At 38.3% G+C, this 12841-nt stretch overlaps 1 protein-coding gene across 2 annotated transcripts in view; it reads right to left on the reverse strand.

The window, feature by feature from the left end:
- Positions 1-12559, reverse strand: part of Itga6 (integrin subunit alpha 6) — a 41266-nt gene extending 28707 nt beyond the window's left edge. For both annotated transcript variants that reach the window (XM_019204966.2, XM_019204967.2), the window contains exons 1-8: positions 12435-12559; positions 10746-10825; positions 9065-9320; positions 7217-7348; positions 3837-4047; positions 2981-3174; positions 2762-2850; positions 1757-1875 (exon numbers count right to left, since the gene is read on the reverse strand). In XM_019204966.2, the coding sequence (XP_019060511.1) occupies positions 1757-1875; positions 2762-2850; positions 2981-3174; positions 3837-4047; positions 7217-7348; positions 9065-9320; positions 10746-10790 (1046 nt within the window). In that variant the 5' untranslated portion in view covers positions 10791-10825; positions 12435-12559. The remainder of the gene's footprint in view (positions 1-1756; positions 1876-2761; positions 2851-2980; positions 3175-3836; positions 4048-7216; positions 7349-9064; positions 9321-10745; positions 10826-12434) is intronic.
- Between the last annotated feature and the right edge of the window lie 282 nt (positions 12560-12841).

A 12841-nucleotide genomic window follows, 5' to 3' on the forward strand; every position in this document is an offset into this window, starting at 1 on the left:
GGCACCAATCTCACAAAGCACCTAGAATTTCTTAAGAGTTTCTCTGTACATTATTGCCTATGTCCCTAAAGATATTTGTTAAGATATAAAAATGACTTTAAAGTTGAACGGTTAAAAAAATAAATCTAATAGTTCATTTTTATTAGCAAGCAAAGAAATGCAAATGAAATCAAAAGATGAGATCATGTATCACATTAGTAAATATTAATCATATTCAATATTGGTAAGGCTGAGAAAACCAGCCCTCTCTTCAGTTGCTGCCATGAATATAAACTTTTATAACTTACCCGAGAGTATAATGTGAAAGTGTGCTAACCTTAACCTGTATTCCAGAATTTTATTTCAAGGAGTTTTTCTTTTAAAAAATGATCACATAGAGACATAAATGATGCATTATAGCAAACTGTGTGTGTGTGTGTGTGTGTGTGTGTGTGAACCAGGAACTGAACTCATGACCTTGCTCTTGCCAGGCGGGCACAGTGCCACTGAGCTAAATCCCTGGCCCCTATAGCACACTATTTATATTAAAGACCAGAGACTAAATTTTTATCAACTGAGGATGAATTTAATGCCTATAAAGGACTAGTATCAAGTCATATTATGTGTCTGTATGTGTTTCTGTATTGACAAGAAGTTCCCAAAATACATTAAAGTTTTACAAACCAGATTAAAGAAAGCAGTTACTATATGGTCTGCTGCTGACCCTAAAAGTAAAAAGATACTAAAAACTTGAAAGTCGTTTTGGGGAAGACAGAAATATTTAGGAACTTGTACTTTGCATAATCCTATACTAACTTTTTCAAAAAACAAAAATCTGCTACTTTTAAAACAAAAACGTTGAAGAATAATAATGTTGAATGGTGATTGCCAGTAATGATGGAAGCAGTGAGAAAAGGAGACTCAAATGCAGCTGACGACCACACCGTCAGAGCCTCTCTGGAGGCCATCTTGGTGAGCATGAATCAAGTCACGAAGCGCGTGTAGCAATGTCACTCTGAGGAATGCAGCCTAAGGAATTATCAAGAGCATGGACAGCTTTTTGTATTATTCAGACGGGGAGCCATGTAGATGACCAATGACAGTGTGGCAGCGGGTTAAATAAACCTGTACCCAGTCACGTGATGCCTCCTAGACAGCTGTTAACTTCATTTTAGAAAAGTACTCAATGGCATGGGCAAAGTCCACTATGTATCATAAATAGACAAAAACAGGTTACAAGCAAAATGTACATTCTGATCTTAATTTAAATCTCAGTTTAAATATACATGCACAATCACAGAAAATAAAAGACTAGAATATAAATCAATATTTTGGAGTTCAAGAATGAAGAGTGAATAATAAGAGATTTCCTTCGTTATGCTTTTTTCTGTCAAATTTTATATGTATTTCATTTTTTCACCAAAAGTAACATAAGGCAAGGCTGGAAATGTAGCTTAATGGTAGAGAACTTGCTTAGAATATCTGGAGCCCTGGGTTTAATCTCTAGTATCAATCCCTCCCGCAAAAGGAGAAATTTGTGAAGTACAATTTTTCATTCATTCATTCTGACCTATCATTTCAACAGTTATTTCAAATCTAGCAAGATTTTATAAAATACTCTTGTTACATTATACCCACCTCAAAAGAAAAAGATCTTCAAAATTCACACAAGCCTTTGCCTTTGAAGTACAGGTATTACAAATTTCAATCCAAAAAGTCGCAATTTTAGAAATAACTGATGTTGCAACATGCTTAACTAAAGTAAAAAATAACAAACCTGAAAATGGTTACTGAATCTGAGAGGGAACCAACAGCAACATCAGGGTAGGAATTTCTGTCAAGGTCCATATTTCCAGCAATTGAATATCCAAAATAAGGTGTTGAACCCTCAAGAACCTAAAATAAACAGGCCATCAGAACATAGAACAACAGGACATAGACAGTGGGCCACAAATACGAATGGCTTATCTATGCACTGAAAAAGACACACAGGTTTCTTCTGAAGTTTGAGTCCACTTGTAGGTAGAGTTCTAAATTACAAATATATCAAACACTTCATGTATTTTACTTCATAAAAGTCGTCTGATTTACAAAGCACCTTGAAGGATGCAAAGGCCAACTTTTCATGTCTGCTTACTATAGTAGGTCAATCAGGGCATTTCAAATCAATCCAACTTCCCTACCTGTCCTCCAAAAGGTCCTTCTTATTTTCAAAGGCAATTTTAAATGTTTGGTGTTTGAATTCTCCATATAACTACAATCTTCTATTGTTTGCCCAGTTTTAGCTTTATTAAGTACACTATTAAGGGAAGTAATGTATATCACCTTTCCATCTCTTAAGCTATCAGGATTGAGCATTCTTGCTTTGAATTACTTTGACTTTATAACTTATCTAAGAAATTTTACAATTAAAACAAGTAGGTTGGTGCAATGATATGTCTACTTTGAAACTATTCTCTAGTAATACATTGTTTGAAAAATAAAAATTCATATTATAAAAGTCCTTTTAAATAGGGAGGGGTGTAAGGGTTTAAGGGAGGGCAGGGGAATAGGGAAAACATAAGAACCAAGATATATCATGTAAAGGTACAAATTCCCAGTGATGAATGTCATCATACTGAATACCTAAAATGTACCGATAAGCTTATTGAAAAAAATTCATATTGCAGGCTCATAACTAAAACAAGATAGTATGGAAATTCACTTAAACCTAAATGTTACATTACAAGGCAAAAAGGTGAGGCTTTACATGTAGAAATAGATATCCAGGTTGTGTAGTTACCTGTGTTGGTTTGGTATTTATTCCATTTGCGGATCCATGATAGATAAAAACCTTTCCCATATCATCATAGGGAGCTCCAACTGCAATATCTGTTGACAAGATTATTTTAACAGGTCTCATTTTAAAAACATTCCAATACAAATTAGACCTCATGAGCACTCATTATTTAAACCACCCAATAATCTATAAATCATAACCACTTCACAATCTGTTATCTACCTGGGTAACCATCTTGATTAATATCGCCAATATTTTTGACAGCAATGCCAAACATAGAGTCTTTGGTTCCATTAAGACGAACTGGCTTCACATTATTCCATCTGCCTTGCTGGTTAATGTAGACATATGCTGCCCCTCCAATTTCTCCATCTCTATCAAAATACTGTGGGGCTCCAATAACTATATCTTGCCACCTAAAAACATAATGAAGAACTGTGAACTATTGGCTAAAATACCATCAAGATTTGGGAGAATATCACCAGCCCAGGCACTAATACACACAGAGGTAAGAAAGGACCTCAAGGATTTACATCTCATCTATTAAAATATTTTTAAAAAAATCAAGGTAACCTGTAATAAGAGCTGTAAGAAAAATACTTGGGATAAAAACTCAGCCAGTTTCTCAAACTTAGAGCCACAATATAGGACTCCCAGCAAATATCCCACTACTCTACTCCCATCTGACACCAAAAGTCATAAATCACACATGAATTGACTTTGTCACCAGGCCCTACTTTCATTAAGACATAGCTCTTAGGAGACTTGCCCCTTAGGAAATCACAGAAAAGAGATGTACGTGTCATTTTCTAAGTTAACTTTTTTCAAATTTTAATTCCATGGGCCCACGATCCCAAGACATGAGTAAAAACTGAATATTAAAAATGTAATTCTCCACCCTGGGGAGGATAATAAATGTCTGCTGCCACACAAAGGATGAAGATGGATGGGAATTGTAAAAATCTGGCAGCAAATATATTCTTTGGATCAACTAACCTGTAACCTGAAAGAACAGACCCACAGCAGCCAGTGAAAGAAGCAATGATTAGTTGTGTACAGTAACTTATGACATTCTTACCCATCCTTGTTGAGGTCCACCACAGCCACGTCATAGCCGAAGGAAGAAGCAAGACCTTCCCCATCAAATATGTACTCGGGGAGAAGATGTGCAGACTTCAGTTCCCTTTTTAGCAAAACCACAGCCCCACTGTGATTGGCTCTTGGAGCACCAGACACAAAAGTGATCTCATCTTTAGAAACAATACCTTTCCCTGAGTCCAAAGAAAAGCCTAGAAAAACAAATACAGCCTCTCACATCCATCCTGTATTTCAGCAAGTTCATGACACTGATAATCCCATCACTACTTTCTCTTCTGGCTCCCCACCCTGATCTCCTCCCAAACATTCCTCCAGCTATCATATTTGTGATAAGAGAGTTACAGAGCTAAGATCTATTATGCTTTCCATAGATTACCAAGACTTTTAAGGAAAAGTATCTATGCTATTTAGCATTTATAGAACTTGAATTATGAAGTCTTCATGCATGTTAAGAGTTGATTTTAACCCTATTTTAATTTTAAAGCTGTGATAAAAGGACAGCAAGCTAGATATTGTACTACCATGGTAATGTCACATCATACTCACAGAGAATGTAACCTGACTTCAACATTAGTTAATGCATGTTATGAAGTTGGGTTGTAATATAGTGACTAGTATTTTTACATGAACAAAATCCGTATTCATTCATTTCTTGGTAATCAGTGAAAAATAAATGCTAAGGTCATCAATATACTATTTATAGCATTTCATTATTTTGGATCAACTTTTAGTTCTCAGACACAGCATGCAAACAAAACTGTTCACTGATGATACACAGTATCTGAGAACCTACTACAACAGGTGTGTGAATTATTGCTTGTATCAGTTACATATGTGTCCAAAGGGCAGAAAACATTAGAATACCCAATTATGAAGCATTAGGTAGGATGTCAGATTACAAATACTGAGATTTGCTGGGTGGCAAATATACATACTCAAATCAAGATTCTCCAAATTGAGCAAATCTTTCTATAGAAAGATGAGGCAGATGCATGAATAATATAAGCTTGCCCTTTTTATTGGCTTTTATTTTATGAAGAGCTTCACCACTACTGCTGCAGGTCTCAAATTGTGAAGTGAGTTGAAAATATGATGAACCACAAGTTTAAAATAGGCCAATATTATTGAATCTAGCTCTGAAAACCATCTGGCAGCAGAGCCTCAACCATAGCATGATTTTTGTGTGTGCCTTGGGCTTGACATGAAATAGAAAATAAAAAGATTTATGCTCTGTATGGATAACAAATTTTTTTTGAATGACCATGACCAAGACAATTTGTCATCTCAGAGGTCACAAACCTAGGTAGCTATTCATCATCACATCAGGGGATGTGTCAGGCTGCTCCCTGGGAGGCCGTGTTTTATAAACAAACTGATCGGGATCTGTATAGGAAATGCTAGTCAAAAACAGCAGGCCTGTACACATGCATGGAACGAAGAGATTGAAGAAAAAATAATTATGCTTGGTAAGAGACAGGACCGCTGCTGTTCTTGCTGGCTGATGAAGCCACCACAGTATCTGGCAAGCTGTTCTTCTTGCCAGCTTCCAAAACCTCAGGCAGACCATTTTATTTCTCAAACCCACTGATCTTTTAAAATGGCAGCTTCACACATAGCACAGACAAACAAAACATAACAGTGTGAACTTGATTTCTTTCTTGGACATCCATCTTTGAGAAAATCCATTCTAAAAGTGTCCAATGTATGTAATAAAAAGCGCTTTATGTTTTCGTATGTTCTAACAGTAACTATGTTTATAAAATCCACAGGAATCTATTATAAACATCAACGTGTTGGTATCTTATCTGGAACAATTAAAATTAAATACTTCCCATCATTAAAAAAGAAAAAACTATAAATAGCACATTTGAAGAAAGAGAGATGGTTGGTGAACATCAGTTCAAATAAAATATTGGTTTGTTGATATTTACCTTGAAAAGGTGTTTTACCTGGAAAACCTACATTTAATACTTGAGACTGTGAATCCCTCTCTCTGAGCGCCCCTTGCTGTTCCTCGTGGCCACTAACACAGCAGTCACACACCTGGTGCTTCCTGGCTTCTCCTTTTCACAAGTATTTCTTTCCTTGACATGGGGGTTTTTAATGATGTTACTTAGGGCTACAAAATTAAGCTTTTCTTTTTGAGGGTCAGGGATCGAACTTGGGACCTTGCACTTGTGAGGCAAACGTGGTGTCACTGAGCTAAATGCCCAGCCAAACTGAGCTTCTTGAGTCATGGCTTTACTTATTAGTCAATAAAAGAGGAAGAGGGAGCAATAAGTAATAATCATTTTATAGTACTATCTATACATGTAAAACACTGAGTATAGTACTTGACTTACAAGAGTTGCTGAACAAATAGTATTTTTGCTTCCCTCATATACTTTCATATGAAGTTTTCATTTTGGAGATGAGGGTATATGAATTGAGAAGTTTTTTTAACAACACTACCATTCGGAAACACAACTAAAATAACAGGGTGTGTTTACTATCACATTGTTTAGAATTATTTATACATGTATACTTGTTTTTCCTTTTCTTACCTTCCATTGTTTCAATAATATCACTAGCAGATGGGTACACTCTTCCTCCCTCACTATTTCTAAAAAAATAGGTTACTATTTAGGTTTAGAAGATTTTTTACATTTTTTTCCAAGAAATGCACAGTAATTATTCTTTATGTCAACTCATACCAGAATTAAAGCTTTTAAAAGCCTTTGTGTAATTACCATAATGCACAGGAATAATTTAGGACACCATTAGTAATGCAAACAAGCCTCAGGAGTTAAGGAATTGGCACTTAGACACAATCCGGTGTCCTCAGAGCCGCTTTAGCCGTCCTGCCCAGGCTCGGCTGGGAAGCACCCGAGCCACCCGCCAGGGCCCTGTGACATGGGAGCCCCATTGTAGACACAGGCCCAACCCTCGGGGAACGACAGTCACAGGGCAAGGGCCTGAGGTCTTAACTTCAGAAGAACTTCGTAAGCGTAGCTCTTAAGAGGGTCTCAGAGAGAGACCCGAGAGAGAAGGAAGGCAGCCGGGCCACCTAGGAACAGGCACTTTCTCATGGCTGCCTCAACAGCCTGCTTTAGGTGACAGAGGCCTTCATCATTAGCTCAGGAGACAGACTTCCAAGTGGGAGGACGAAGGATTTTAGGTGATAACGGGTTTCTTCCCCCTTGAGGAAGCCCATAGAGAAGGATCCCAGGGAGCTGAGAGGTTACCCCCAGATCACTGTAGCCAAGGCCCCCGGCTCCACCTGGCCTATTGTCAGCCGACAAACCCAGGGGCTTGCGGGCTTCTGCAGGAGAATCTCACCATGTCCAAAAGGGAAGGCACGCCGCCTGTGCTCGTTCCTACCTAAATAACTGTTAGCAGGAACAGGAACGAGACTCTCATCATGGTCAGTCTCTCCACCAACTTCGTAGGGCCCATCCTCAAAGATGTTCATGTCAAAAAAAGTGTTATTCTTTTGCTCTACTCGAACAATCCCTAGAGGAACGAAATGGCAAAAAACAACAAAAATGCAGATGAAACAAATTAAAATAAATGGTTCCTAAAAACACTATCCGGGAGTATGGGGAGGAGAGATTGGAAAATAAAAGGCAGAGGAATAGGTGAATTTTAAGGTTGTTAAATGTTTAATGTTTATGTAAATTTTTATGTGAAAGAAACTCGTGCTAGTAATTTAAGAAATGCCCCATGTGTCTTCATGATCTTTATAATACCATGAAACTACATGGAAAATGGAATATTTGCTTGGACAAAAAAACCCACAGGAAACTAATTTTTTAAATGACATGAACTTGACATAAATTATATATATTTTATGTTCTCCATAATCCTCAGTCAATTTTGCTTTTTTGTTTTTTCTTTTTTGACAAAGGTTTCATTATGTAGAGTTCAGGCTGGCCTTAAACTCACAGAGATCCTCCTGCCTCAGCCTCCCTAGTGTTGGATTATAGCCATGCACCACTAGTAGATTCCACTTGCTTCTTTTCTGTAGTATAAAAGTGAAATACACTGATTTTCTCCTTAGATTGCTTTGCTTTAAATTTTTTTTCTTTTAAAAATTCTTAAAACTATAAATATTTTTACAATTAAAAGATTTCATACAGTAAGTACAAATCACAATATAACTTTTTAAAGATGACAACATTCCAAGTCAGACTTGATAAGGCAGGTAAGACATTATTTCCCTATGAATTAAAATATACATAACTACTGGGCGTTTTGTTTCATTTTACTATACATGGCATCTGTTCTTGCTAAAATAAGACTACTTATAAATTCTATCCGTCCAAGTAGGTCAGTAGGTCCTGAGACAACAGAGGCCTCTGTAACTGGACAAACCCCGTCACATGGAAACTACACTGAGGGTGGGAAGAGGACAAAGGAAATGACTCGCTAACATTGTTACACTGCCTGACACAGACAGGACGGCAAGTTCTCGGGAATAATTTCTAACGGCCGTCAAAATTTGGGAAAATTTCAATGGAAATGGGAAAACTTACCCTGACGCATGAAAACATATCATTTATTTTAAGAAGTTTCTCAAGAAAGTTTTTTACTTTCAAAACAGATGCATTTCTCCCTATCATGGATGAGAGTTTGGTTATTTGTCTTACAGAAGTTTTCTGTATCTGCTTCATTCCTTCCGAGAAGTTAAACTTCACTCCAGGAACCGACCAGGTCCCTAGGCAGTGAACGTGGGTTCTTGCCCTCTTCCCCCAGCGTCTCCTTGCACTCATCACAATAATCACACAATATCATTCAACAACTTCTCCTCTAATGGTCTGAGGGGACCACCCCGGAATTTCCCAATCTGCCGATCACTGCTTTATTAGTCAAACATGATCTTCTGAGACCATGTGCAATGCAACAGATACTTAATCCTCAGTTCTGAGATCACAAACTTAAAACAACTGTCTTTAGCTCCACAAAACAGACAAATATTAAACATTAAAATGACCTGTTCTATTACTACCAAAAAAGATAACCACTTACAATAATTTAAAGTCCTAGCAGAGAGAAAACCAATGCTAAAACATTTGCACTATTTCTTTATTACGTGAGAGATTTTAACTTATCCACTTTTCTACTATACAAATGCCTGATAACACATTTTAACTTAAGATGTAATAAATCATAGTAGATGCTATGGAAATTTTAAAGATATTCAAATATCTGTAAATGCAATTGTCATACCTTTCCAGTTATAAGTACCCGGAGCTCCAAATACAATGTAATGAAAGTCTTTAGTAAAAGTAGCTGCTACACCTTGCTGGCAAGAACCAAATTTTTCATGGCCTCTTAATCGGCCGTCACAAAAACTCCAGTCTCCTCCATCCATGTCATCTTCGATCCTAAGATTCTGACTCAGTACATAGCACCTGCCAAAGATGTCTCGGGATTCTTGCTTTGTATTCACATGTTGCCTTTTTTCATATCGATGAGCACATGTCTGCGAACAGAATAAAACAGCCCATTCATGTCTATATGATAGACAGTTACTGATAAAACAGTTAGTGATAAAACCACCAAGAGTAAAGAGGTTAGGACAGTTAAACATCTTCTCGTCCTGGGATCTGATTCCCAAACCAGCAACTCTTCCCCACATGGCTCTAAAGGGTCCATTAATGAGCAATGGGAACTAGGACTTCTGTCGTCTTCTCAGAGAGGAAGGTCTGATCCAAACACTGTATTTACAGAAAATTTATCTGATACAGTCACATAAACAAAGGGAAATATCTTCCTATGTTATAGGCTTATTTTGTAAATCCTTTATATAACCATATGTGGGGGGGTTTTTTGTTTGTTTACTTTGTTTGGGTTTTTTGAGACAGGGTCTCACTATGTAGTTGAGCCTGACCTGGAACTCACTATATAGCCCAGGCTGGTCTCGAACTCACAGCGATCCTCCTGCCTCAGCCTCCTGAGTGCTGGGATTACAGGCGTGCGCCACCACACCTGACTAAATCACTTTTTCTTGAGTTTTTCATGGTTCTATTTTCATCTGGATTCAGTAAATACAGCTAAAATAAGGACATTTTCTTTCTACCTATACTGTTTTCCTTGTTATAAATCCTGTTATTCTGAGCTGAGATTACTCTCTTTTTATTTATTTATGCATTTCTTTATTTATTTAGGTACTGTGGATCGAACTCTGGACCTTGCGCTTTCGAGGTAGGTGGCGGCACCACTGAGCTAAATGCCTGGCCATCTATCTCGTTTTAAAAGGCAGAAAGAATTACCCTGCTAGAAGAAATGAAATAATCTCTATAATTTCTACAAGGGTTATTTTTAGCCCACCTTCCATTTAACACAAGCTGGGTGGTCTGCTGATAATTCATAACATCCAAGTCAATTTCCCATAATATACTGCCAAGTATAAAAATTCAGCTTTTACTAAAATTCCCATTTTTCTCAAATTTCTATATAAATTGTTATAGTAACCAGGTTCTGAAAGCACGACAAAAAGATCAGCATACGCCAACCTGGAAGCCCTTGCAAAACCACTGAATACAATCCACCTAACAAATCCCCTTTTCATTATTCAAAATTTTAAAGTACTTAAGACATAAATGATGTCTAGTTTTGTTTTGCCTTTTTAAGACCACCTGGAATTTTAGGGATATTCAATAAAATTTTATCAGTAAATTCTTTAAATCTGCTACTTTATCATGTAACAAGGTTCACAGGAACAATAATACTTTCTTGCTTTCTTAATGGTTTCTTTCAACCTCGGTTGCTGCTGTGAAACAGGAAGTTTGCCAGAATGTTTACCCCACCCGGGAGGCGAACTGTTGTTTTCTTCACTGCTGTTTTTCCAGTGCTGACACACAACAGGCATTCAACACTGCGGATGAGCTCATTTCTCTACACTTACCACCACTTTGCCCCCCGGACCTTGGCTCTGGACTGTGACCCCCATCCACTGATCTTCCTTGCTTTCTGATGTAGGGTCGGCTGTGGAAAGCAACACAGGTAACAGATACAATGAGCACTTCCAAGGGACCCCACAGGATCTGAACAGACACCCCCACAGGATGTGACAAGGGGAACAAAAACATAAGAAACTGTTTCCAAGCTGCCTTGAATTAGTTATTGGATCCCCAAACGATCTCTCCTCTCAAGAAGTTAGAGCAATGATTATTATTAAGAACCTTTCATAAAATTCTACTTGTGGGGGCTGGGGGTTTAGCGCAGTGCAGTGGTGGAGCACTGAGTTTAACACGGTATGAGGCCTCGGGTTTAATCCTCAGTACCACAATAGGAAAAGGAAAAACTACACAGGAAACAGAGCTCTACATGTAAAATCCAGTCTGCAAAGTCCCACTGTGACCCAAACGGAAAAAAAGCAGGTGCCTCTCTATGTACTACCCAATTTGTTATACAACAGCATGAGCTTTCCTTTTCTTTACTAGATGGGGGAGATAAGGCCTCAGATTTACTCACAGCTGACAAGTGATGTACTTTATCAATGTCAAAGGGGACTGATGTATTTAATCTTAGCCAGGAAAAAAAAAGAAAAAAAAAAAAAGAAAGCGAGAAGAAACTACAAATACTACCATGTGCTTATTTCTGTTTCAATTTAAAACCACTGAATGATCTTATATCCAAATTTTGTTTCCTCGATGAGAAGGCACAATTTCCAAATATGAATCGTTACATAAATATGGAAACAACAGCTTTGAGTAGACAACAGAAAGAATGTAAAAATGTCAAAATGAATAGAAGGTATGTCTATATATGGAGATGACCAGTGGACTTTTGTTGCTTCCTTCTTCTTAAGGTTGTGTCTAATCACAACCTACAAATCACATGTACTGTTTTCTAACTAGTTAAAAAAAAGTTATTACTAAAAGATAAAGAAGCAAGAGACCATAAACACAAATCTGCGTATCTACTTGGACTGAACATATCAATTAGGTTTGGTAGGAGCTTCTTAGTACACTAACGACTCTGCTCATACTGCAGGGAGCAGGCAAACTGGACGTTAAGAGGCCTACACTGTACATCTCCCGGCTACCCAGATCCTCACAAAAGGAGTCTCCATCGGAGCAATGGGGCTGCTTTCTTCATTTCACTCGGCTCTCACTCCCGAGGGGCCTGACAGTGAAGACAGACTTTTATAATTCAGTGACACAGCACTCGTCTAGCAGGCTCCAGGACCTCGGTTAGATCCCCAAAACCGCAAAAATAAAAATAAAAGTCTTTATTCCAAATATTTTAACAGCAAGTGCTACACTTTTGGCCGCTTGAATACAGTATCTGGCCAATTTTCTTTACTGCTGTGAATTTTCAACGGCCTCTTGCAGAACTGCATAATGCCACTAGATGGCAACATCAACCCATCATATTGGTTAAGAAACCAGGGTTAGGAGAGGTGGCACAACACCTAACGCATGATGTACAAAGTAAATACATTTAGGGCAAATAAGAGTCAAGACTGATGCTATGAGAAGAGGTCCTCTTGGCAAGAATAAACGTACTCCCTTTCCTTCCTCTTGGAAAGGGCAAGCGGGGTACAGGTGGGCGGGCCAAATGACCACGGAAAGAGGGCAGAAGAACGCACCATCGTCATCAAACTCAATCCGTGTGCAAGGTCCCCGGGAGGTGATGTCGCAGCTGTACAAGCCCCCGGTCCTGTTGGCCCTCTGACGCGGGAGGGCTTTTGCCCGAGGGGCCCCCACGAGCAACCTGGTGATAAAACAGAATTGTGGAGATTTGAGGTTACTTCCTATTTAACATTTCCGTTCAGCAGAACCCAGGGCTATGGTATTCTTGGTCAAGGTGTACCAATTCTTCTGCAGCTTAGGCGGTGCTAGAGTCCTGGGGCTGGCTCGGTGAGGCAGGGGAAAAGCAATACTGCAATGAAGAGAAAACAAGCCTGTTTCAGACTCTGCAACCCTCGCTGGCTGTGAATGTGGTATTGAAAAGGCACTTTTTTTTGTTTGTTTGTTTTGTTTTGTTAATAATATG

Source organism: Fukomys damarensis, unplaced genomic scaffold (assembly GCF_012274545.1).
Source record: "Fukomys damarensis isolate Sample0158 unplaced genomic scaffold, DMR_v1.0_HiC HiC_scaffold_26, whole genome shotgun sequence".
Lineage (NCBI taxonomy): Eukaryota > Metazoa > Chordata > Mammalia > Rodentia > Bathyergidae > Fukomys > Fukomys damarensis.